The sequence below is a fragment of the Neoarius graeffei genome, chromosome 7 (assembly GCF_027579695.1).
Source record: "Neoarius graeffei isolate fNeoGra1 chromosome 7, fNeoGra1.pri, whole genome shotgun sequence".
Taxonomy (NCBI): Eukaryota; Metazoa; Chordata; class Actinopteri; order Siluriformes; family Ariidae; genus Neoarius; species Neoarius graeffei.
The window spans coordinates 26,589,309-26,616,999 of NC_083575.1; the positions used below are offsets into that span (position 1 = coordinate 26,589,309).

Genomic DNA, 27,691 nt, shown 5'->3' on the forward strand with positions numbered 1-27,691 from the left:
AGTAGTAATAGGATGAAGTAGTCATACAGATATACTGGTATAAAATTAGAGTTGGATCAGGTCAGTGGGATGTCCATTGCTAAGTACAAAACATCACATGCTAAGTGAACACTTGCATTACAGGTGTAATGATAGTGGTGGAGCAGGGCATGCAAAACAGCCATTTACACTCTAACGCATGTTAAGTGGCACCATCTGGAACTTTCTGGGTTGCTGTGACTGTTCGAAATTAAGCCATATATCTGTTAGATGCTAATCTGCATATAATGTAATTATTGCCATGTGCAGGATTGTAATTTTAAGAGGCTGTTCCACATAATTTTTAATATGTTAAATGTTCATCTGTATTAGACATTTCTTGGCACCAACCAGCCAAGGATCCTTAATTGGATGAAAGTACACATAATTAAGCTAATCTTAGCATCCCAGGTCCATTAAGTTTAGGCAGTTAACTTTACAGACTCACATGTCACATTTACCATCTAGAACAGGTATATTGAAGTGATACCAGTGCAAAAAAAAAGAAAAGACCAAAAAAAAATCAAACACTCAAAAATCTTCCATCATGTTGACAAAGTGTGAAATGTAAAGCTCTGGCTGCTGCATGGGATGAACTTAGAGGCATTGAGGAAATCCTTTAGCTTTGATATTTACATAGAATCAGTGTGAGTTTTCCCTCAGGCTCGCACAAAAGGCAAGGGCAAACATCTAATTAAAGAGTAGATAATAGAGTTGGGTCGCTCTATGGCTCCCTGCCTGGCCAAGTCTCACACCAACTGCCCTGACACTTGCCCTGTCCCAGTAATTGGCTGCCTCCCGCTTCCCAGCATGCCGTGCATGACCCCTGGCACTCCTGACAGCTTTACATCACCTAAGCATTGGCTGGAGATCAGGGGTGATCCATAGCTCCCTGCAGAGTGAACACTTACATTACAGGTATAATGATTGTGCTGGAGCAGGAGGAACATGGGCAGTGCATATAAAACAGTGACGTATAGGAAAACACAGCAGAGAGCGCTGTTATAGGAAAATAATCCAGGACATGCTGGTGTGATGCAGCCCAAAAAACAGCAGCTTGTTTTCCTATAGGCCTAACAGCCCAGTGCGAAGTGTTTAATTCATCGTATATACCAGGTGATTTGCAAACGATTACCTTTTTTTAAAATTTATTAATGAATCACATGTCGTGCTTTTTAACCATATATAGTTACCTTTAACTTTATAAAATGTCCAAGAAACACTCACATTAAAAGAGATATAAGCAGTCATTGTTTTTTTTTTTTTTACTCTCTCTTGAATTGTTAAGACTTAATAAATGTTACAGACAGACCAGAAAGCACAAAGCCCTCTGTCCCGAACATTTCACAGTGGTGGAAAATGTATTGACTCTTACAAAGCACTGACACTGGAGACTCCTTCCTTAATTGTGGAATAATTCATCATATAAACAAGTATATGTTTTTCTTTGTTAAATACAGTGCCTTGCAAAAGTATTCATCCCCCTTGGTGTATGTCCTGTTTTGTTGCATTACAAGCTGGAATTAAAATGGATGTTGGGAGGTTAGCACCATTTGATTTACAGTACACAATGTGCCTACCACTTTAAAGGTGAAAATTGTTGTTTTATTGTGAGACAAACAATAAGATGAAAAAACAGAAATCTGGAGTGTGCATAGGTGTTCACCCCCCAAAGTCAATACTTTATAGAGCCACCTTTTGCTACAATTACAGCTGCAAGTCTCTTGGGGTATGTCTCTATTAGCTTAGCACATCTAGCCACTGGGATTTTTGCCCATTCCTCAAGGAAAAACTGCTCCAACTTCAAGTTAGATGGGTTGCGTTGGTGTCCAGCAATCTTCGAGTTATGCCACAGATTCTCAATTGGATTGATGTCTGGGCTTTGATTAGGCCATTCCAAGACATTTAAATGTTTCCCTTTAAACCACTCCAGTGTAGCTTTAGCAGTATGTTTAGGGTCATTGTCCTGCTGGAACGTGAACCTGCGTCCCAGTCTTAAACCTCTGGCCGACTCAAACAGGTTTTCCTCCAGAATTGTCCTCTGTTTAGTGCCATCCATCTTTCCTTCAGTCCTGACCAGCTTTCCTGTCCCTGCAGTTGAAAAACATCCCCACAGCATGATGCTGCCACCACCATGCTTCACTGTAGGAATGGTATTCTCAGGGTGTTGGGTTTGCGCCACACATGGCGTTTCCTATGATGGCCAAAAATATTAATTTTAGTCTCATTTGACCAGAGAATCTTCTTCCATGTGTTTGGGGAGTCTGCAACATGCTGTTGGGCAAACTCCAAAAGTATTTTTAAGCAATTACTTTTTTTCTGACCACTCTTCCATAAAGCCCCACTCTGTGGAGTGTATGGCTTAAAGTTGTCCTATGGACAGACACTCCCATGTCCGCTATGGATCTTTGCAGCTCCCTCAGCATTATTGTTGGTATCTTTGCTGCATCTCTAATTAATGCCCTTCTTGCCTGGTCTGTGAGTTTTGGTGGGTGGCCTTCTCTTGTCAGGTTTGTAGTGGTGCCATATTCTTTTCATTTTGCTATAATGGATTTAGTGGTGCTCTGTGGGATATTCAAAGTTTGGGATATTTTTTATAACCCAACCCTAATCTATACTTCTCCACAACTTTGTCTCTGACCTGTTTGGAGTGCTCCTTGGTTTTCATGTTGCTTGCTTAAGCCTAGGTCACAACCGGTCGTACGTGCTCCTACGGCTGGTCTACGTGCAAAAAACACAAGAAACGCACGGAGGGCGCGTGTGTGATGTGCTGATTTTCGAGCCATAGACTGGCCGCAGAGGTTCTTTGTCATGTTAAACAAACTCTATGGGCGCTTACGTTTTTTTTAGGTTGCAAGACAAACGTACGGCCAATGTGCATCTTTCTCCATGAACAAAAAAAACGCAGCGATTTGGGAAACGCCAAAAATCGCACGGCCAAAAAATCGTACGTCCGGTTGTGACCTAGGCTTTAGTAGTGTTGCAGAGTCAGGGTCCTTCCAGAACAGGTTGATTTAGACAGACATCATGTGACACTTTGATTGCACACAGGTGGAGTTTAATTGACTAATTATGTGACTTCTGAAGTGAATTGGTTGGATCAGCTCTTATTCAGGGGTTTCATACGAAAGGGGGTGAATACTTATGCACACTCCAGATTTCTGTTTTTTTTCATCTTAATTATTGTTTGTGTCACAATAAAAAAAAGTGCACCTTTAAAGTGGTAGGCATGTTGTGTAAATCAAATGGTGCTAACCCCCCCAAAATCCATTTTAAGTCCAGCTTTTAACGCAACAAAACAGGACAAACACCAAGGGGGATGAATACTTTTGCAAGGCACTGTAACAGCCCATCTTCTGACCTACTAGATTTTATGAAAACAATGCTGTGGTATGAGTTTGTTAACTAACTGACACCATCTGGAAGTTTTTCACTGCAGATTGCTCTAAATTAAATGATACACCTGTTAGATGCTAATATGCATATCATGTAACTATTGTGCTATCTAGGATTGTGATTCTTACAGGCTGTGTATTTTTTTTTAAAGATGTCTACAAATGTCTCAGTACAATACCAATAGCTAATATTATTTACTATTATTCTGGTTGGTCACTTTTTTAGGAACACCCCTACCTACACCTGCTGCTTTCTGATCAGCCGATCCCTTGACAGCAGCACGATGCATCAAATTATCCATCCATTATCTGTTGCCGCTTATCCTGTTCTACAGGGTCACAGGCAAGCTGGAGCCTATCCCAGCTGACTATGGGCGAGAGGCGGGGTACACCCTGGACAAGTCGCCAGGTTATCGCAGGGCTGACACATAGAGACAAATGACCATTCACACCTACGGTCAATTTAGAGTCACCAATTAGCCTAACCTGCATGTCTTTGGGCTGTGGGGGAAACCGGAGCACCCAGAGGAAACCCACGCAGACACGGGGAGAACATGCAAACTCCATAACGTAAGGCCCTTGCTGGCCGCTGGGCTCGAACCCAGAACCTTCTTCCTGTGAGGCGACAGTGCTAACCACTACACCACTGTGCCGCCCTGCATCAAATCATGCAGATACAAATCAAGAGCTTCAGTTAATGTTCACTTCAAACATCAGAATGGGAAAAATAGTGATCTCAGAGTGTGACTTGCACTGTGGTATGGGTGTTGGTTTGAGTATTTCAGAAATGGCTGATTTCCTGGGGTTTTCACACACAACAGTGTCTAGAGTTTACAGAGAATGGCGCGAAAAACAAAAAAACATTGAGTGAGCGACAGCTCTGTGGGTGGAAACAAATGCCTTGTTGATTAGAGAGGTCAGAGGAAAATGGCCAGATTGGTTCGAGCTGCCAGGAAGGATATAGTTAAGTTATTCCACATACAGTACATGATCTGATAGCCGACGAGGCATGGAGCGCTGAGTTGACGATAAGCCATGTATGACAAGACTGAGTGGAATAACTGTTTTATTCGATCCACATTCACTTATATCACCGACGAAATAGTTTCCGCTTAGAATCTAAACAAACCAGCGAAATTACAGTAGCAATTTGTGAAAAATTCAATAATAATAATAATAATAATAATAATAATTCTTGAAAAATAAAAAAGATATGTTCTTACCATCAAATGCTTTTATTCCATTTTTTTTTTGGGGGGGGGGGTTGTTTTCGAGTAGAGTTTTTATTCCATCCTCGGTTGGTTCAGCAACACGCTCTGCCATTTTGTTGTTGTCTACTCACGGTATATGAGCTGATATCCTAGTAGTAGAATAGCCAATCAGAGCACGCGGTTTCTCATATCCAGTGAATGTGGATAGAATAACTCATCGCAACTCTTTACAACAGTGTTGAGAAGAAAAGCATCTCAGCATGCAACAGCAGAAGAGCACATTGGGTTCCACTCCTGTCGGCCAAGAACAGGAATCTTAGAATAAAGAACAAGTTCCTATTAAAGTGACTTATTATATTAAGAATGCAGCAAAGTATAACATATGGAGGTTGGTGAGAGAGACCAGACTCGTTCAAGCTGAAAAGAAGGCTATAGTCAATCAAATAATCAGTCTTGAGCCTCATGGTGAGCTGAAAAGCATCTCAAAATATCAAAGCTTGAAGTGGATTGGCCACACTGGATACAGGTTCACTGAAAACTGGACAGCTGACGATGGGAAAAAGAGTCTTGACAGAGCTGGAACTGCATATGAGGATTTTGCAAACAACTAAAATAACAATAACGATTTGTGCATAATACACAAACGATTTGTATTCATTCATTCATCTTCAATAAGTGCTTTCAGAGTCGTTTCAGCGTCTATCCCAGGAATACAAGACCTCATGCACTCATACATTTATATAAGTTTTTCGTACATGATGGTAATAGTAATAGACTTACAGACTGTACACATCAAATCTAGTGAAAAACAGTATAATGAGAATGCAGATTGTCTAACTAGATCAGGAGCGTTCGAAGACAGAGGACTATAGGCTAACGTCTGCGGCATAGATGGATGAGCACAGTGTGCAGGATGAACATTTATTCACACATAAAGTCACCTGCCTGAAGGATGTCTGTATGTGGTGAAATTTATAAAATGTCTAAGCACTTTATTTAGGTGTACCTCTCTGCTGTAGTGCATAGAACAATGATGTGCTCTGCCTATTTTATTTATTTTTCTCCTCAGTGGTCTTCGGGCAGTTTGCCTATTTCCAGACAGCTATGAATGACTCGGTCGAACTGTTTGATGGGCCAAATCACAATGCCAGGCTGCTGAGCTCCCTAGCTGGCTCTCATTCTGGTACGTAAGGCCTTTACCTTGTCCTCAACATTTTGTTGTTGATTTTGGTTTGCTTTGAATTGAACAATTTTTTTTTTTGAGGGGGATGGACGAAAAAATGAGCTGACATATGCAGCCTTTGCACTAAGCAGGGAAGACAATTAAGTGTGCGCAATTTAGCAGGAAAGGGAGTTATGAATGAGACTTAATGGCTTTATTCGGGGAGGAAAAGATGGGCGCTGCGGGGGCACTGCTTAACTCTAATCATTTGAACTTATTTCAAACTTGGCGTGCTTTTTCGCTGAACTGTGCAGATGTCAGCGATTGATCGATGTCAAGTCGATGAGAGAGGGTTTTTAGAATGATTTTAACAGTTTTGTTTCACATTTCAAATTTATGTAAGGTATACTAAGGTGTTTTTTTTTTAATCCACTGGTCTTTAACTTTTAAATTTTACACTCTGATCTGTTTGTTCTTGCGATTCTACATTTAAAATGAGTTTGTATTTTAGGCACAGTCCCATGCGGTTTTATTGTGAAGTTTGCTGTTAATGTCTGATGGTAGTAGAATGCCTGGAAAGAAATCGCCCTTAATTCTGGATTCTTCCAAGGATTGATGAAGGCCATTGGACATAAACTATCTGTATGGCACTTTGATGCTTTCTTCTTTTTATGGTCCACCATGCAACAATATAATCCCTCAAAGATATGCTGTAAATTCTGTCTCAGCCTTTGAGCCCAGCAGGCCAGAAATCCTGCCAGGCCTGGCTTTTTATGCTAGACTCGTTAACCCTGCAGGTTCCGTCGAGCATGTTGCTCATCATCAGCATCACAGAAATCTCTTTTCCTTTTGTTTAATGACTTAACAGAAAACGCTTGTTTTTTGGAATATTTTTGGGACCTAGTGAGTGGGTTGGTTCGGCTGTATTTCACTTTCAAGACTGTTCAACTTTTTACAATTTAGTATAAGTTGCATTTTACAGTGAACTGTAAAAGTGTGTGTGTGTGTATGTAAATACAACCCCGATTCCAAAAAAGTTGGGACAAAGTACAAATTGTAAATAAAAACAGAATGCAATAATTTTCAAATCTCAAAAACTGATATTGTATTCACAATAGAACATAGACAACATATCAAATGTCGAAAGTGAGACATTTTGAAATTTCATGCCAAATATTGGCTCATTTGAAATTTCATGACAGCAACACATCTCAAAAAAGTTGGGACGGGGCAATAAGAGGCTGGAAAAGTTAAAGGTACAAAAAAGGAACAGCTGGAGGACCAAATTGCAACTCGTTAGGTCAATTGGCAATAGGTCATTAACATGACTGGGTATAAAAAGAGCATCTTGGAGTGGCAGCGGCTCTCAGAAGTAAAGATGGGAAGAGGATCACCAATCCCCCTAATTCTGTGCCGGCAAATAGTGGAGCAATATCAGAAAGGAGTTCGACAGTGTAAAATTGCAAAGAGTTTGAACATATCATCATCTACAGTGCATAATATCATCAAAAGATTCAGAGAATCTGGAAGAATCTCTGTGCGTAAGGGTCAAGGCCAGAAAACCATACTGGGTGCCCGTGATCTTCGGGCCCTTAGACGGCACTGCATCACATACAGGGATGCTTCTGTATTGGAAATCACAAAATGGGCTCAGGAATATTTCCAGGGAACATTATCTGTGAACCCAATTCACCGTGCCATCCGCCGTTGCCAGCTAAAACTCTATAGTTCAAAGAAGAAGCCATATCTAAACATGATCCAGAAGCGCAGACATCTTCTCTGGGCCAAGGTTCATTTAAAATGGACTATGGCAAAGTGGAAAACTGTTCTGTGGTCAGACAAATCAAAATTTGAAGTTCTTTATGGAAATCAGGGACGCCGTGTCATTCGGACTAAAGAGGAGAAGGACGACCCGAGTTGTTATCAGCACTCAGTTCAGAAGCCTGCATCTCTGATGGTATAGGGTTGCATTAGTGCGTGTGGCATGGGCAGCTTACACATCTGGAAAGACACTATCAATGCTGAAAGGTATATCCAGGTTCTAGCGCAACATATGTTCCCATCCAGACAACGTCTCTTTCAGGGAAGACCTTGCATTTTCCAACATGACGATGCCAAACCACATACTGCATCAATTACAGCATCATGGCTGCGTAGAAGAAGGGTCCGGGTACTGAACTGGCCAGCCTGCAGTCCAGATCTTTCACCCATAGAAAACATTTGGTGCATCATAAAACGGAAGATACGACAAAAAAGACCTAAGACAGTTGAGCAACTAGAATCCTACATTAGACAAGAATGGGTTAACATTCCTATCCCTAAACTTGAGCAACTTGTCTCCTCAGTCCCCAGACGTTTACAGACTGTTGTAAAGAGAAAAGGGGATGTCTCACAGTGGTAAACATGGCCTTGTCCCAACTTTTTTGAGATGTGTTGTTGTCGTGAAATTTAAAATCACCTAATTTTTCTCTTTAAATGATACATTTTCTCAGTTTAAACATTTGATATGTCATCTATGTTCTATTCTGAATAAAATATGGAATTTTGAAACTTCCACATCATTGCATTCCATTTTTATTTACAGTTTGTACTTTGTCCCAACTTTTTTGGAATCGGGGTTGTATATAAATGATGTCTATAATCATGTTGTAATAATGCAATGCTGGAAACAAATTTGATCAAATTATTGAACTGATATTTGTACATCACAAAATGCATTTTATTTATTTTTTATTTATTTAATCCATCACTGACTTTTGCAGGTCAGCAATTGTCTCTTTTTGTGAGAGCAATCATTTTTCTCTCTCTCTAATCTGTCTTTATCAGAGCATTTTTTAACATACTTACTGGGAGACCAAGTGGCCAGATTTGGTCTCCTAGTCAATGCCAAACCAGCTTCACTGGGAGATCAAATTTGAAACCAAGTTATGTCTTATCATTTGGTTCAATCAGTTGCAATTAATTAACCAAGTACCATGTAAGTATACATTTAACAAGGAAAACAAAGATCTATGTTATAAGGTATACACACAAGATCATGTTGGTTAAGAAAAACAAAACTAAAATTTGGTTACTGAGATGGCTGATGTCAGAATCCGATGTCATTACTGTGTAACTTTGAGTGTCTTTGACATAACATTTGTGCTTGGTAATTGCTCTTGATAGCTGTGTAGTCGCTGTAGTGTGTTTGTCTGTATGGTGATTGGTGAACCATTTTGCATCACAGAATATGCCGCAGCGGTGCAGCCGCATGGACTCTGGGGTCTGTGATTGTATTGCCCAGACCAGTTGGTCTCCTAGTGGAAAATCCTTAAAAAATACCAGAGCATTTATTGTGTCCAGTTGCTGGTGATTGAGAGCAAGATTTTAAAATTCCTGATTCCTTTTCATGGAAGTCAATTTGCTTTGATTTATTACCTCCATCAACTTTGTTGGAGCAGGTTATATTTTTGCCTCCGTTTGTTTGTTCGTCTGTTCCCAACATAAGGCAAGGCAAGGCAAGGCAAGTTTATTTATATAGCACATTTCATACACAGTGGCAGTTCAATGTGCTTTACAGAAGTAAACTCAAAAAGTAGTGACGGATGTTGATAAAAATTGTGAGGAAAGGTGGACGACGGGCAAAGGAACAATTGATTAGGTTTTGATATGTATGCAGATCCAGGATTTTTTTTTGTCTGTTCACAACATAACTCAAAAAGTATTGAATGGATTTTGATTAAATTTGGTGTACAGCTTTAATATTATCCTTGATTCAAGTGATTTGATTTTGGTGTTGATATGTGGAGATATGCCTTTGACCGAGTGTTCTTCTAGTTATGCATATTCTTCAGGGATAGTCAATAATTTGTGGAAAACAATATTGTTGCCACAAGCATTTTTATACATGACCAAATTATAGCCAAATCAAAACAAGTGTAGGAGAGATATGCTAGCTAACTGATATGCTGGCACTGAGTCAGACTGAGGGAGAAAAGCATTCAGTATAGAAATTATTACTTAAAAATCCATTATAAAACTGCAAAGTCTATTCATAATGTTTAATACTTTTTAAGAATAATGTAACTATCATTTAGTTGGTTGTTACTGGCCTGATGTGTGTGTCTATCAAGGACTACTCTAAGTATCACATGAATGTAGGGAGGTACAGTACTATTAGCATGAAGCTAACTTCACATTGAGGCCCTGTTTACATTATTTCGAATCAGCGGATCATCAGATTAACATTTTTAAAACGATTCGCGTACACACACAAATAGCAGGAAGTGAAGTCCGCGCCATTTTTCAGCAGTCGCGTCACATGACCAATGTGGCATGACCAATGCCAGCGAATCAGGAAGGTGGATGTCACAGTGACGTTGTCCAATGACGACGTCAGCTAGAGCTCAGCACTGCGTATCCTCGTTCCTCAATGTTTACACAACACCGGATCAGATACGTACTGGGTTGAATACGTGGGCCCTGGCGGATTCAAATTGTTCCGCCTGTGGAGTCGTTTCCCGGCGTTTTAATGTGCACGGACAGTGCATCCGCAACGAAAACGATACGGATACGGTCTAATGTGAACACCACCTTAAAATCCTATAGAGGTGATGGCAAGAGTGATTTTTAGGTTTTCATCATTAAATATTTAAATAATATTGGCTGGCTTTTTTTTCATGGTATATCAGATATAGTCCATTCAGTTAGCATGATAATGAACGAGTCAAAGACGAGTTCAATATCATGCTAGCTGAATGGAATATACAGTGGGGCAAAAAAGTATTTAGTCAGCCACCAATTGTGCATGTTCTCCCACTTAAAAAGATGAGAGAGGCCTGTAATTTTCATCATGGGTATACCTCAACTATGAGAGACAGAATGGGGGGAAAGAATCCAGGAAATCACATTGTAGGATTTTTTAAATGAATTAATTGGTAAATTCCTCGGTAAAATAAGTATTTGGTCACCTACAAACAAGCAAGATTTCTGACTCTCACAGACCTGTAACTACTTCAAGAGGCTCCTCTGTCCTCCACTCGTTACCTGGATTAATGGCACCTGTTTGAACTCATTATCTGTATAAAAGACACCTGTCCACAACCTCAAACAGTCACACTCCAAACTCCACTATGGCCAAGACCAAAGAGCTGTCAAAGGACACCAGAAACAAAATTGTATCTGCAATAGGTAAGCAGCTTGGTGTGAAGAAATTAACTGTGGGAGCAATTATTAGAAAATGGAAGACATACAAGACCACTGATTAATCTCCCTTGATCTGGGGCTCCATGCAAGATCTCACCCCGTGGGGTCAAAATGATCACAAGAACGCTGAGCAAAAATCCCAGAACCACACGGGGGGACCTAGTGAATGACCTGCAGAGAGCTGGGACCAAAGTAACAAAGGCTACCATCAGTAACACACTACGCCGCCAGGGACTCAAATCCTGCAGTGCCAGACGTGTCCCCCTGCTTAAGTCAGTACATGTCCGGGCCCGTCTGAAGTTTGCTAGAGAGCATTTGGATGATCCAGAAGAGGATTGGGAGAATGTCATATGGTCAGATGAAACCAAAATAGAACTTTTTGGTAAAAACTCAACTTGTCGTGTTTGGAGGAGAAAGAATGCTGAGTTGCATCCAAAGAACACCATACCTACTGTGAAGCATGGGGGTGGAAACATCATGCTTTGGGGCTGTTTTTCTGCAAAGGGACCAGGACGACTGATCCGTGTAAAGGAAAGAATGAATGGGCCCATGTATCGTGAGATTTTGAGTGAAAACCTCCTTCCATCAGCAAGGGCATTGAAGATGAAATGTGGCTGGGTCTTTCAGCATGACAATGATCCCAAACACACGGCCCGGGCAATGAAGGAGTGGCTTCGTAAGAAGCATTTCAAGGTCCTGGAGTGGCCTAGCCAGTCTCCAGGTCTCAACCCCATAGAAAATCTTTGGAGGGAGTTGAAAGTCCGTGTTGCCCAGCGACAGCCCCAAAACATCACTGCTCTAGAGGAGATCTGCATGGAGGAATGGGCCAAAATACCAGCAGCAGTGTGTGAAAACCTTGTGAAGACTTACAGAAAATGTTTGACCTCTGTCATTGCCAACAAAGGGTATATAACAAAGTATTGAGATGAACTTTTGTTATTGACCAAATACTTATTTTCCACCATAATTTGCAAATAAATTCTTTAAAAATCAGACAATGTGATTTTCTGGATTTTTTTTTTCTTATTCTGTCTCTCATAGTTGAGGTATACCTATGATGAAAATTACAAGCCTCTCTCATCTTTTTAAGTGGGAGAACTTGCACAATTGGTGACTGACTAAATACTTTTTTGCCCCACTGTATCTGATATACCATGAAAAAAAGCCAGCCAATATTATTATTATTATTATACATACACAATCTTCATATCAGCATTCTTGAAGGCCAATGCTTACCCGCGATTCGATGCTGTTAGTGCAGCAGTCCAATTACCTTCTCACTGGTGTAGTGCTAATGCAAGCCAATGCTAGCACAGTCAAGCCGTATGTTGTTGTTATTATTATTATTATTTTCCCTGTGTAATTTACTTAGTTACTTTTAAAATCAACATTGACAGCGAAACACAACTGAGCAACCTGACACCAAAATTCTCTCAAAATCTTCCGCTTTTAATGAAGCAAACCTTGTGGCCATGTTTGTTTACAAACTGTCACAGTCACTCACTATCATGGAAGTTTTATATCTCTGACGTGTCTCTTTTCCAGTTTTTTGATGTCCATTGGTATGTTTTTCTCTTGTAACTATGCGTGGAGAATATAGAATGAAGTTTTGTTAGCCTTTCGGGTGTTCAGCACGTCTTTAGTTTCAATTTTCAATTTATTTATTTCGTACTTAAACCTAGCACTGGATTAGCCTCGTCTTCTCTCTTACCCGGCCGACAAAGAAATGATTCTGCACATACACAGCAGAATTTTGTCATTGGATCTTCGCATGAGCTCTGATGTGTGACGTTGTGTTGTCTTGAAAACATGCAATATTATAACAATATTGCACGCTCATTCTCGATTGGGGAGGGTGGTGTAATACATGGAGGATAAGCAACATAACAATATTGCATGCCATCAATAAACCCACTAGAAGGGAATAGAATACATGTTTTTATTCCATGGAAAAAGTGGCCCGTATGTATAATAATAAAATAATATTGGCTGGCTTTTTTTTGTGGTATATCAGATATATTCCATTCAGCTAGCATGATATTTAACAAGTCATAGAAGAGTTCAGTATCTTGCTAGCTGAATGGAATATATCTGATATACCATGAAAAAAGCCATTATCTCATCTCATTCTCATTATCTCTAGCCGCTTTATCCTGTTCTACAGGGTCGCAGGCAAGCTGGAGCCTATCCCAGCTGACTACGGGCGAAAGGCGGGGTACACCCTGGACAAGTCGCCAGGTCATCACAGGGCTGACACATAGACACAGACAACCATTCACACTCACACCTACGGTCAATTTAGAGTCACCGGTTAACCTAACCTGCATGTCTTTGGACTGTGGGGGAAACCGGAGCACCCGGAGGAAACCCACGCAGACACGGGGAGAACATGCAAACTCCACACAGAAAGGCCCTCGCCGGCCACGGGGCTCGAACCCAGACCTTCTTGCTGTGAGGCGACAGCGCTAACCACTACACCACCGTGCTGCCCAAAAAGCCATTATTATTATTATTATTATTATACTACATTCCTTTCAGACATTCAATGCATCTTTCTCTTTCAAAATTCTCTCAAAATCTTCTGTATTTAACAAACCAATCCTGGCAGCCATGTTTGTTTACAAATTGTCACAGTCACTCGCAAGCACAGAAGTTTTACATCTCCAACGTGTGACATCATGTTGTTTTGACAACCATACAGTATTGTAAACCATATTCAACACTCATTCTCCATTGGTTAGAGTGACGTAATACACGTAGGATAAGCGATATGAGAACAATATCGCATGCTATCGAACCAAATGAATGGAACCCACTAGAAAGGAATAGAAGACATGTTTTTATTCCATTGACAAAGTGTCCTGCATGTATAATAATTCTTCATTGTAACTTTTGAGCTAAGTTTTGAAGACAAAATCTTTTTACTCCACCTCAGGAAACAGTAAATATGAAAAACTAAAATCCTATGACAATTGGGGTATTGAAAGTAACATTATAAAGGTAGCATAAGCACTGTGTAAAAAAAATTTAAAAAATAATAAAAAATATCTAATGATACTATGATGTGACAGTTGATGGTGTTTTGTAGCTCCACTAAGGCAGTAATCAGACTGGAGATATGGTGAGGAAACTACTTTGTGTCATTATAAGGCTTGGGTTTTAAACCCAGGAGAGAGACTTGTGTTTCCTTTGGCTATTACCCAATAGACGTGCAAAGCTCTACTTCTCCACATCTGTCTCTCCACTACTACCTTTCAGCATGTCCAGAAGGGCAGTTTGGTTATTAAGCCATTCATCTTATATAGTAGCTCCAGTTTATAGTGACTCATCGTGGTTTATTACAGGACATTTACTGCCATGTGCCACTCTCAGGAAGTTAAATGTGATTATTTGGCATAACTCTGTATTGCAGGTGAGACCTTGCCTTTGGCCACTTCAAACCAGATCATGCTGAGGTTCACCACCAAGAGTGGCCCTTCTGCCAGAGGATTCCATTTTGTTTACCAAGGTATGAACATATGAACACCTTCATGTTTCATGAAAAGGGTTGTATTAAGATGTATAATAAGAGATCTTGAACACAGCATCCCTTCCTGGTGTCTGATTTATTCATCTATTTAAAAAGTATTGAAAAATAAATATACAGACTCAATAGAAAACATTTATAAGATTTTTCTTTTTCCTCTTGAACTGGTCTGATGGAAATTTTCCCAATGGCACATTCCTAGTAACTTAGGAAAGATGTATTGTTTGCTTAAATTAATGATGTTAGGTCAGAGATTCACCATCTCTTCCTCTTGCTCCAACCGGAGCGATTACCCTCTTGCAGATCGGTCCCTTCGTGTCACCCAGAGCTCTGGGGCGAATCGTGAAACAAGACAGGATCCCAAAAATTAGTTTCACCGTCTTTATTCACAGCTTCGCCGAAGACAAGAGAATACAGAAGGCTTTTATACCGTGTGTGTGTGTGTGTGTGTGTGTGTGTGTGTGTGTGTGTGTGTGTGTGTGTGTAAATGAGTGTGTGTGTGTGTGTGTGTGTGTGTGTGAGTGAGTGTGTGTGTGTGTGGGGGGGGGGGGGGGGGACTACGTGCAAGTGAGGAGACCTTGGTCTGGGCAGGGCATCAATAATAAGCAAAATGTTCAGACACAATTCTGGTCAATAATAAGCAGAATGTTCTGATGATATGATATGATCGCACAGGGCAATATGTTCTTATGATAGCAATGGAATTCCAAGCAAAACATTGTTTCTAGAAGAACAGAGGGTCACAAAATAGATTAATGCCTTCTTGGTCAAGAATAAATCCTTACAAATGAATTCTATGAATTCATTCCATGACCAGTACTCACCTATGTTCTGTTTAAGATTAATGACCTATTTTACTTTTGCAAAACATAGATTGAGCAAAAATGTGTTTATTTATCTGAGGGATGTAACTGAATACAGATACATTATTTGGAATGAACGCAGGGAAATAGGAATAGAAGGCATACCGTTAGTTTTTTTGGGGAGGGGGTATTTTTTGGGTTGAGGTTGAGGGGCACAAGTAAGCAGGTAGATATCAAGCTCAAAGGATAAATAAAGACCACATTCATTCACCTCAATGATGTATTTACAGTATTCATTCCTTCATCTTTAGTAACTGCCTGGTCAGGGTCACAGTGGTTTAAATAAGGCTCCGAAAAGCGGTATTTGGGGGAGTCCCCCACACACGCGTATTATTTAAAAAAAAATAATTCTCCAGGTTTAAGCCACACCCACTTCAGGTACTCTTCTAGTAAACATATACTGATTGTGTTACACCCCGAATTTATGTCATTATTTGTAATTATTTTATTCATTCACTCATTAGTTAGTGAGTTACTTAGCTCGCTTGTTGGGAGGTTCTTTGTTGTTTTTATTCTCGAGCATTTTGAAGTTGGCTCAATTTTTGGTAGTATACAACAATTTTTTTGTATACAATCAGTATATAAACAAAAATATGCTTTAATTGCCCTAGATGACCTCCATATCTTGTTTGTGCTCATATCTGTACACTCATATCTGCCATCGGTGTGACCCACATCCATGGAAACAGACTTTGTTTATTTCTGCAAATATGTTTTCCTGTTGTTAATATTTCAGGTGATTATACATATATATGATTAAATTGTATTGGTGTAAAATGAAAAGTACTAGCCTGAGTGAATAAGACATGTATTGTTTATCCACATTCACTGGATATGAGCAATCATGCACCCTGGCTACTCTATTACTAGGATATCAGCTCGTATACCATGAGTAGAGAAAAACAAAATGGCGGCGCATTTTGCTGAACCAACCAAGGATTAAATAAAAACTACTCGAAAACAAAACCCCAAAAAATGCAAAAAAAAAAGGAAAAAAAGCAACAAAATATGGAATAAAAGTATTTGATGGGAAGAACTTTTTTTCATTTTTAAATAATTACAGTGTCTTGTAAAAATATTCATCCCCCTTTGTGTTTGTCCTGTTTTGTCGCATTACAAGCTGGAATTAAAATGGATTTTTGGAGGGTTAGCACAATTTGATTTACACAACATGCCTACCGCTTTAAAGGTGCACATGTTTTTTTATTGTGACACAAACAATAATTAAGATGAAAAAACAGAAATCTGGAGTGTGCATAAGTATTCACCCCCTTTCGTATGAAACCCCTAAATAAGAGCTGCTCCAACCAATTCACTTCATAAGTCACATAATTAGTTGATTAAGATCCACCTGTGTGCAATCAAAGTGTCACATGATCTGTCACATGATTTCTGTATAAATCAACCTGTTCTGGAAGGACCCTGACTCTGCAACACTACTAAGCAAGCAACATGAAAACCAAGGAACTTCCAAACAGGTCAGAGACAAAGTTGTGGAGAAGAATAGATCAGGGTTGGGTTATAAAAAATATCACAAACTTTGAATATCCCACGGAGCACCATTAAATCCATTATAGCAAAATGGAAAGAATATGGCACCACTACAAACCTGACAAGAGAAGGTCCCGCCCACCAAAACTCACAGACCAGGCAAGGAGGGCATTAATCAGAGATGCAACAAAGACACCAAAGATAACACTGAAGGAGCTGCAAAGATCCACAGTGGAGATGGGAGTATCTGTCCATAGGACCACTTTAAGCCGTACACTCTAAAGAGCTGGGCTTTATGGAAGAGTGGCCAGAAAAAAAAGACATAGCTTAAAGAAAAACTAAGAAAACACATTTGGAGTTTGCCTAACAACATGTAGCAGACTCCCCAAACACATGGAAGAAGATTCTCTGGTCAAATGAGACTCAAATGAATCTTTTTGGCCATCATGGGAAATGCCATGTGTGGCGCAAACCCAACACCCTGAGAGCACCATCCCTACAGTGAAGCATGGTGGTGGCAGTATCATGCTGTGGGGATGTTTTTCATCTGCAGGGACAGGAAAGCTGGTCAGGACTGAAGGAAAGATGGATGGAACTAAATACAGGGCAATTCTGGAGGAAAACCTGTTTGAGTCGGCCAGAGGTTTGAAACTGGGCTGAAGGTTTACGTTCCAGCAGGACAATGACCCTAAACATACTCCTAAAGCTACACTGGAGTGAGTTAATGGGAAATATTTAAATGTCTTGGAATGGCCTAATCAAAGCCCAGACCTCAATCCAATTTAGAATCTGTGGCATAACTTGAAGATTGCTGTACACCAACACAACCCATCTAACTTGAAGGAGTGTGAGCAGTTTTACCTTGACGAGGCAAAAATCCCAGTGGCTAGATGTGCTAAGCTAATAGAGACATACCTCAAGAGACTTGCAGCTGTAATTGCAGCAGAAGGTGGCTCTACAAAGTATTGACTTGGGGGGGATACCTAGGCACACTCCTCCAAATTTCTGTTTTTTCATCTTAATTATTGTTTGTGTCACAACAAAACAACAATTTGCACCTTTAAAGTTGTAGGCATGTTGTGTAAATCAAATGGTGCTAACCTCCCAAAAATCCATTTTAATTCCAGGTTGTAATGCAGCAAAACAGGACAAACACCAAGGGGGATGAATACTTTTGCAAGACACTGCATGATCATTATTGCATTTTTCACTAATTGCTACTGTCATTTCAGTAGTCGTTTGTTTACATCCTAAGCAGAAATGATTTTGTCAGACGTATGATATAAAGATTTTATTTATCAAATTTGCAAAAAATAAAAATACTGTTTCTCAAAATCCAGTGAATGTGGATAGAATAAAACAGTTATTCCACTCAATCTTGTCGTACATGGCTTATAGCCAGCTCAGTGCTACATGCCTCATCGGCTATCAGCTCATGTACGACTCGATTTCGTGGAATAACTGTTAAATAGTCAACAGGCCATGTGGTTGCTGTTATTAGTAATGAAGAAAGTAAAGCAATATATGTTGTGTTCATCAGTATGCCACAGTCAGTCCAGGGTTCATCCAGGGGAACCAGCGGATTGTTCCACCTGAGGCATGAGTTACTCAGAAGAACAAATCTGATACGATTTGTAATGCAGTTGAACCGGGAAATGATTCCTGAGCACCTTTTGTTTGATTTTTCGTTAAGGTGGTGAAGGCAGGGTCCATACTGGGGATTTTCCTTAAGCAGGACTGATGTGTAAATGTCGATGTAAATTTCTGTTCATGGCTGAAGGACATGTCAAGACATTTTTGCCTCTGGTTTAAAAAAAAAAAGAGAGGGTTTTTTGTTTTGTTTTATTTAAAGCTGGCACTGTCTGCTCCGTCATTAAAAATTGTGATCTCTTCAGGGATGTTTAATAGTCAGATTTCCGTGGATGCATATTGCATAAAATAGCGTGCTCAATTTGTCTATCACGTTTCACTATTTTTGGAGCACAGCATTAAATGGACAGCAGCATGCAAGAAATATTTTCTGACTGTTAGGACAGTTCATTTGGTTCATTTGCACATTTGCTTGTGCGAATCCACGTCACGTGAAATTCAGGCAACATCAATGAACTCTGATTGAGCTAAGATGCTCTTGTGAAGACTCCTCCAAGGTTTGAAATGACATTTATTCTAACTTCTTACAATGACTCATTATGCATTTTGGTATTTCTCATTACAATAACACGGCTCTGAAAAACACTGCAAATAAAGGAAGCTTGCTTGTGCGGATGAGGTGCTTCTCGCCGCATCTGCTCTGTTTTGATTAGAAATCCATTTGCACCTGTCTAGCGGTTCCACGCACCAGTGACACGCAATGCAGTTCCATTCCTGAGCCCAGATATGGCAGGCGTATTGGTTCCGAATTCTCCGCCGGCTCCATTGTTCGATTCGAGTGCAGCCCGGGATACCTGCTACAGGGATCCAAAGCCATTAAGTGCCACTCTGTCCCCAATGCATTAGCACAATGGAATGACTCAATCCCCAGTTGCATAGGTAAGTTTTTCCTGATTTAGTTTGTTTTATTCAGAATACAAAATAAAAAAACTGAAAGCGGCTCAGAATGAAGGGGATACAGATGGAAAGTGTGGAAAGGGTTTTGAACTTTTAATGCATGGGGGATTGACATTTGCAACCTGAACCACAGCCTAATTCACAGAGTCATTTGCCCTTAAGTGAGAGACTTAACCTCTGAACCTCTCATTTGCCCTGGGAGGATAGAGTATGACTGACCTTGTGCTTTCACCACTTTATCTGGGTGTCAGAATTCAAAGGTAACTGGGATATGCTAAATGAAGAACAAGTGGACTGTTTCTAAAAATATCACAATCTTTTCAAACATTGTGGAAGAAGGATGATAATATTTGGAGAACAAATCCATAGATTTGGAGATCTTCCTGATACAGTTGTGGTCAGAAGTTTACATACAGTGACATGAATGTCATCTTAGATTGAATGTCATGGCAATATTTGGGCTTTCAGTCATTTCTTTGAACTGTTCTTTTTCTGTCACAGAATGATTGTACAGCATACAGCTTTAATTAAAAAACACTAGAATTTGGTGCACAAGTTTTAATTTTCTTTGGGTTTTCTGAAATCAGCACGGGGTCAAAAATATACATACAGAACACCTAATCTTTGGGTAAAATGTCTCTTCACAAGATTCACATTGACCAAACATTTTTGTTTACCATGAACAAGCTTCTGGCAGAATTCTGGTTGGATATTTCATGACTCTTCATGGTAGAATTGGTATTTAATTATTATTACATGTTTTTTTCTTGGCATGGACTCGACTTATAAGCACGGTCCATATATTTTCAATAAGGTTGAAGTCAGGACTTGTTTTAAGCTTAATGTTAGCCTGCTTTATCCTCCACAACCAGCTCTGATGCGTGTTTGGGTTCATTGTCCTGTTGTAAGTCCCAAGTCGTGTTCAAGTTTCTGATGGTTTATGCTGAAGAATTCTGAGGTAGTTCTCCTTCTTCATTATTCCATCCACTTTGTGCAATGAACCAGTTCCACTGGCAATATAACAGCCCCAGAGCATGATGATCCTACCACCACCACCAGCTGGTACAGTGTTCCTCTGTACATGGTGGTCATTGTGGCCAAACAACTCAATCTTTGTCTCATCTGACCATACAGCTATCCTTCATAAGGCTTTTTCTTTGTCCGTGTGGTCAGCTTCAAACTTTAGTTAAGCTTGAAGGTGTCAATTTTGGAGCAGGGGTTATTTCTTGGATAGCAGCCTCTTAGTCCATGACGATCTGAACTGTAAACAGTGATCCATCAGCTTCCAGTTCATGGCAGGGCTGTGCCATGGTGGTTCCCAGGTTTTTCCTGACCATCCAAACCAATTTCCTTTCAGCTGAGGGTGACAGTTTGGGTTTTCTTGAAGCAAAGTGGCTTGGCAAAGTGACTACACCTCACAATAACTTGGATACAGTTGTTTGAACTGATCTTGGAATTTGCAGTTGTTTAGAAATGGCTCCAAGAGACATTCTGGAGTTGTGTATATCTGCGATCCTTTTTCTCAGATCTGCACTGAGCTCCTTGGACTTTCCCATTTTACTGTGTGTTGGTCAATCCAGTGAGTGCTGTAAACAAACCCTTTTTATGAAGGCACAGAGAAGCTACCAGCTGTAGTCAATCATGATCACTCACAAGAAGTTAAGAGACCTTGGCCTTGGCAAGATAAGAGACATTTTGGAAGTTTCAGCACCTCTGAATTAATAATCTAAGTGGGTGTATGTACATTTTTGACCCTGTGTGTATAATTTTGACCCTGTGTTGATTTCAGAAAACCCAAAGAAAATTTAAACGTGTGCACCAAATTCTAGTTTTTTTAAATTAAATATGTATGCTGTACAATCATTCTGCCACAGAAAAAGAACAGTTCAAAGAAATGACTGAAAGCCCAAATATTGCCATGACATTCATATCCAAGATGACATTCATGTCACTGTATGTAAACTTCTGACCACAACTGTGTATTAGCTAAGCAATCTAGACACCACTCTTTCGCTTAAGTTTTTGGCTAAAGGGAAAAAAAAAGAGTATTTACTCAGATTTATCATGGCAGCCCCACTGTGGTATATTTCTTAGCTTAGAGGCTTTCTTAAAATGCAACATAAAGTTCTGGGTTATTTCCACAAAGCTCCAGGTCGATATATTTGAGTTTCATTCAGTTCCTTCTGATGACATGATTTTGGGATTTTTCTTTAAACTCTTAAACTGATCTGATGGCACATTCTAGTAACACAGGAATTATGCATCATTTGCTTAAATTAATGAATTCTTGAACATTACCATCAGAAAAAAGAAAAAAAAAACTGATCAGTGATATTTTTTCAGTAAAATACCCGATATGTTCCCATAGGAAGACGTTTTCGTATGGGTGGATGATATTTTAAGCAGGACCATAGTAAGCATAATTCTAGCATCCTGTGACTCACGACACTACACTGAGGTCTTTTCCTCCCACAGTTCCGTGCAGTGGGAATATGACAGACAGGCGAGGCACTATCCTCTCCCCCGGCTTCCCAGAGCCCTATGGGAACAGTCTGAACTGCGTGTGGAGAATCAGCGTCACTGAAGGAGCTGGGATTCAGGCAAGTGGGGAAAAAAGGAGCTCATCAAAAGCAATAAGCCAGAGCCGACGACACAGCAGACTGGAACACATTTTGTCCAGGAACACATTTCACCCCACTGCAAGCAGTCTGAATTACACCAGCTAATTTTAGAGTTGGGGGGAAAAAGCCTTGGTGCCAATGGCAGCACAGGATGACAGCATGTGAATGTTATGCAGTTGCACATTTAGCAGAATGAGAAAATGATGCGTAAGCTCGTTCTGATAAATATTCAAAAAGATCTCAATGCAAAATATGCAGAACTGAAATGTATTTGCTGCTAATCCTCTGAAGCATCATTTACATATTTTATACTACACTGTTCTGAAACGAGTACTCCTTTTAAGTAAAATGTTAGTAACTTATTAAAGCTCTTATTGGCCTGTATGTAAAGGTAACCCATTCATCCTGGGTGTTTCCAGATTCAAGTCATGAGCTTTGCTACAGAGCATAACTGGGATTCCTTAGAGATCTACGACGGCGGCGATATGACTGCGCCAAAGCTTGGCAGTTTTTCAGGTGAGTAGATTCTTCATTAAGCACTTTTTATCTTTAATTACAGTAGGCAGCCTATTAGGCTGACAGCAGCTCAGCCACTCCTGCTGCACATGGTCTCTCCATGGTGTGTCATTCTTCCAGGCTTGTTAATTTTTTTTTTGATGTCACATTAAAATTCAAAGCCAATCTCTTCAACTGATTTTATTCTCTTGAAAATGGGGCAGTACTAAGGTTGAGAACAGGCCAATGCCATCTCTGTGCCATCGTTGACATGACAGATGAATGCCCTCATTTAGAAGTTGGATGAACAACAGTATCAGCTTTGGGGATTGTTTGGGGTTCGACTGGCAACTCGCAGTGCTTTCTTGTCAACCCAATTAATTATAGCCACAGGGTTCTCACAACTAAATATCTGTGTGCTTGTAATTGAAAGACTGAATATTATGAGTGTTGTGCAGGATCTATTATTGTATATGTCACTAATTTAATTAATGATAGACATACAGTATGGTTTAAATATATTTAATATTATCTTGGAAAAATATGCAGGAATATTATGATTGTTGTTGTGGTCAGATCTTTGATAGAGCATAGTCTGTTGTGATTCACATGCAAATAAAACAATCTACATTAAATAATAAAAGAAAAAAAAACTTATTATATATAGAGGACATTACATGGTGGCAGGAAGATATGAAGTTTATCTTCGAGTGGTGAACATATTCACAAGTGAGTGAACCGAATGAGTTAAAATATTTTCAACACAAGAAGGTAAACTTCATGTCTTTGTGCCACTGTGTAATGTTCTCATCTCATCTCATTATCTGTAGCTGCTTTATCCTGTTCTACAGGGTCGCAGGCAAGCTGGAGCCTATCCCAGCTGACTAGTACACCCTGGACAAGTCGCCAGGTCATCACAGGGCTGACACATAGACACAGACAACCATTCACACTCACATTCACACCTACGGTCAATTTCGGGCGTATTCACACCTACGTTGTTTGGTCTGGACCAAACGAACCAAATTTCCCTTGGTCTGGAACTTTTGGGTTGGTCTGAATACAAACCACCGAACTCTGGTCCGGACCAAACAAGCGGACCGAGACCGAGCTGCAAGGTCGGACTCGGTCCGGACCAAAGGAACCCTGGTGCGGATCTTTTGGAGGTGTGAAAGCAGACCGGACCTAATCCGACAATTTTACTTTTTTGTACCTCGGGAGCTTCCGTTGTTTGTCGAGCATTATGGGAAACAGAGTCTTGACACTCCACCGCAAAGTGCAAACACTGTTTCGGTTGTCAAGGGTCGTTCAGTCACCAGTGGTAGGCGAGTACAAAAAATGAGTAGGGGGCAAACGTGGGCTGAGGAAGAAACGCGCACCCTTGTGGATATATGGACAGATGTCCACATATCTGAGCTTTTGGAGAGAACACACAAAAATGCCAACGTGTTTGCTGTATTCAGTGAGAAAATGAAGGAGAAGGGGTTCACGCGCTCCCCAGAACAATGTCGGCTAAAAGTGAAGAAACTCCGTCAGACCTACATTAAAATCAGGGACATTCTTTCAAAAAGTGGCGGTACTAGCGACGCAAAAAAGAAATTCATCTATTGCGTGAAGAGCCAGAACTGTCACAACATGATGTGCGCTCATCAGCGCTATCCTCCGTAGCCGCCTTGCCCTTTGTCGTCGTCGTTGATAAATTACTTGTACAACAGCATAGTAATCGCACAATTGTGAAAACAGTAAAAACTGGAAAAAACATATAGCTTTGATGACATTAAAAAGAATAACAGCACGGAAAGCCTCCATGACTACTTTTGAACTTAACGCTTTGTGCGCGTGTCGTCTCTGACCAATAGCTGAACGACCTCAGGGCGCGTGGCTTTGTTGACAGATTTTGGTCCGCTTACTAAAATGTACAGTGTGAAAGCGAACCGCACCAAAATGAAAAAATAAAAAAACATTTGGTTCGGACCAAAGCAAGTGAACTATCAAACTATCCTGGTCTGAATACACCCTTAGAGTCACCAGTTAACCTAACCTGCATGTCTTTGGACTGTGGGGGAAACCGGAGCACCCGGAGGAAACCCACGCGGACACGGGGAGAACATGCAAACTCTGCACAAAAGCCCTCGCTGGCCACGGGGCTTGAACCCGGACCTTCTTACTGTGAGGCGACAGCGCTAACCACTACACCATTGTGTCACCCACCTTTATCATATAATGATAAATGTGAGTTTTTCAACATGAGAAGATAAACTTCATATCTTCAAGTCAGTGTGTGATTTTCTTTTTATTATATCGACACACTGACAAACAAAAAGTACCCAAATTTATCAAAACAATTCACTGATTTCCTCATGAGTGACAGATTGAGATTTATCCCAGATGTAGCTTGTATGAAGAATGAGTGGTGGATTTCCCAGTAAAACACTTGTTTCCATATAATATAATGGGGTATTTATTGCTTATCAATCATTATTTATTAATGGCTCCAGATTAATTGAAGTCATGAGTCATGTAAATATGCATGTGTATACACACACACAGGTGCATTTCAAAGTATTGGAATATTGTGAAAAAATATATGTAATTTAATTCAAAAATTAATTTAATTCAAAAAGGTAAATTTCCATATATTCTATATTCATGTAAAGTGAAATATTTCAAGGCTTTTTTTAATTTTGATAATTATGGCTTATCACTTATGAAAATCAGAAATCCAGTATGGGGTGGCACGGTGGTGTAGTGGTTAGTGCTGTCGCCTCACAGCAAGAAGGTCCGGTTTCGAGTCCCGTGACTGGCGAGGGCCTTTCTGTGTGGAGTTTGCATGTTCTCTGCATGGGTTTCCTCCGGGTGCTCCGGTTTCCCCCACAGTCCAAAGACATGCAGGTTAGGTTAACTGGTGACTCTAAATTGACCGTAGGTGTGAATGTGAGTGTGAATGGTTGTCTGTGTCTATGTATCAGCCCTGTGATGACCTGGCGACTTGTCCAGGGTGTACCCCGCCTTTCGCCCGTAGTCAGCTGGGATAGGCTCCGGCTTGCCTGTGACCCTGTAGAACAGGATAAAGCAGCTACAGATAATGAGATGAGATGAGATAAGAAATCCAGTATCTCAAAAATATTAGAATATTTCATATCAAGTTTGAGTAAAACAGTATAAATACCATGTGTTTCTTGGTCCAGTTGACTACATGCAATTAAATTACAGAAAAAAAAAGAACTTTTTCACAATGTTCCAGTATTTTGAGATGCAGTAGTGTGTGTGTGTGTGTCCCCACATACACATACAGACGTGGACAAATTTTCACCCTGACAGCTCATTGAAACAGTGCTTTATTCCTCATGAAAAGTAATGAAATTAAAAGCAATTTTCTCAAGTACACTTGCATGTCTTTGGTATGTCACAGATTAAAGAAAAAAAAATCAGAAAATTAATGATTTATTGTTTATTTTATGAAGATATTCTAAAATAGACTGGACAGATTTGGTTGTACCTCGAGAAAAGATTATAAATAATTGGATTATAGTGATCATTTCAAAATAATTGTTGAACCTTCATTAGTATCACAGATGTCTTCAATCTTGTACTCATTCATTCAGTCTATTTAAATGGAGAAAATCATCACTCTGCCGTTTGGTATCGTTGTGTGCATGACATTGAACATGGACCAGAGAAAGCAAAGGAGAGAGATGTTTGAAGAGATCAGAAAGAAAATTATAGACAAGCAGATTAAAGGCAAAGACTATAAGATCATCTCCAAGCAGCTCGATGTTTGTGACTACAGTTGCAAATATTATTAAGAAGTTTAATTCCATGGGACTGGAACCAACCTTCCTGGACGTGGGTGCAAGAGGAAAATTGACCACAGACTGAACAGAAGGATAGTGCCAATGGTGGACAAAGAGCCAAGGACATCGTCCAAAGAGATAAAAGTTGAACTCCAAGGTCAAGGTACATCGGTATCCAGTTATTTAGCACAAAAGACTTTTAGCACAAATCCTAAAGTCTTTTAGCACAACTCTGGATTATGGTCACAATAATAATAAAAAATACTCAGCTTGATATAGGAAGGGGTTTATTATGATTGCTTAGGGACTAGAAGCCGGAATTTCTGCTGCTGTGCATGATAAGGATCAGTTGTTGATCCCCGAAACGTGGACTGAAAATCCGATTCTTTGGTGTCTTTGGATATTTGTAGTTAAGCCATAACAAACCTTGAATTGTAGGGACCTTCATAGATAACTTCAGTCACTTCTGATCAGATTACAAATTCAACTGACTGTCAATAATTACGCGTTTGCTGAATTAATTAACCGGGGGATTTTGTCTCTTGCCATGCTTGACAACACGTGTTTTGCCGACTAAGAAGTAACCAACAGTTGCGATATGTACAGTGATGCTTGAAACTTTGTGAACCCTTGAGAATTTTCTATATTTCTGCATAAGTAAAGACCTAAAACATCATCAGATTTTCACACAAGTCCTAAAAGTAGATAAAGAGAACTCAGTTAAACAAATGAGACAAAAATATTATACTTGGTCATTTATTTATTGAGGACAATGATCCAATATTACATACCTGTGAGTGGCAAAAGTATGTGAACCTCTAGGATTAGCAGTTAATTTGAAGGTGAAATTAGAGTCAGGTGTTTTCAATCAATGGGATGACAATCAGGTGTGAGTTTTATTTAAAGAATGGGGATCTATCAAAGTCTGATCTTCACAACACATGTTTGTGGAAGTGTATCATGGCACGAACAAATGAGATTTCTGAGGACCTCAGAAAAAGTGTTGTTGATGCTCATCAGGCTGGAAAAGGTTACAAAACCATCTCTAAAGAGTTTGGACTCCACCAATCCACAGTCAGGCAGATTGTGTACAAATGGAGGAAATTCAAGACCATTGTTACCCTCCCCAGGAGTGGTCGACCAACAAAGATCACTCCAAGAGCAAGGCGTGTAATAGTCAGCGAGGTCACAAAGGACCCCAGGGTAACTTCTAAGCAACTGAAGGTCTCTCTCACATTGGCTAATGTTCATGAGTCCACCATCAGGAGAACACTGAACAACAATGGTGTGCATGGCAGGGTTGCAAGGAGAAAGCCACTGCTCTCCAAAAAGAACATTGCTGCTCATCTGCAGTTTGCTAAAGATCACGTGGACAAGCCAGAAG

General features: G+C 40.0%; 1 protein-coding gene across 1 annotated transcript in view; it reads left to right on the forward strand.

Moving 5' to 3' along the window:
• csmd1a (CUB and Sushi multiple domains 1a) overlaps window positions 1-27,691 on the forward strand; it is an 800,422-nt gene that overhangs the window by 585,653 nt on the left and 187,078 nt on the right. Inside the window, exons 31-35 of the mRNA XM_060924925.1 lie at window positions 5,694-5,807; window positions 14,383-14,478; window positions 19,176-19,379; window positions 21,873-21,997; window positions 22,438-22,534. Of these exons, the coding sequence (XP_060780908.1) occupies window positions 5,694-5,807; window positions 14,383-14,478; window positions 19,176-19,379; window positions 21,873-21,997; window positions 22,438-22,534 (636 nt within the window). The remainder of the gene's footprint in view (window positions 1-5,693; window positions 5,808-14,382; window positions 14,479-19,175; window positions 19,380-21,872; window positions 21,998-22,437; window positions 22,535-27,691) is intronic.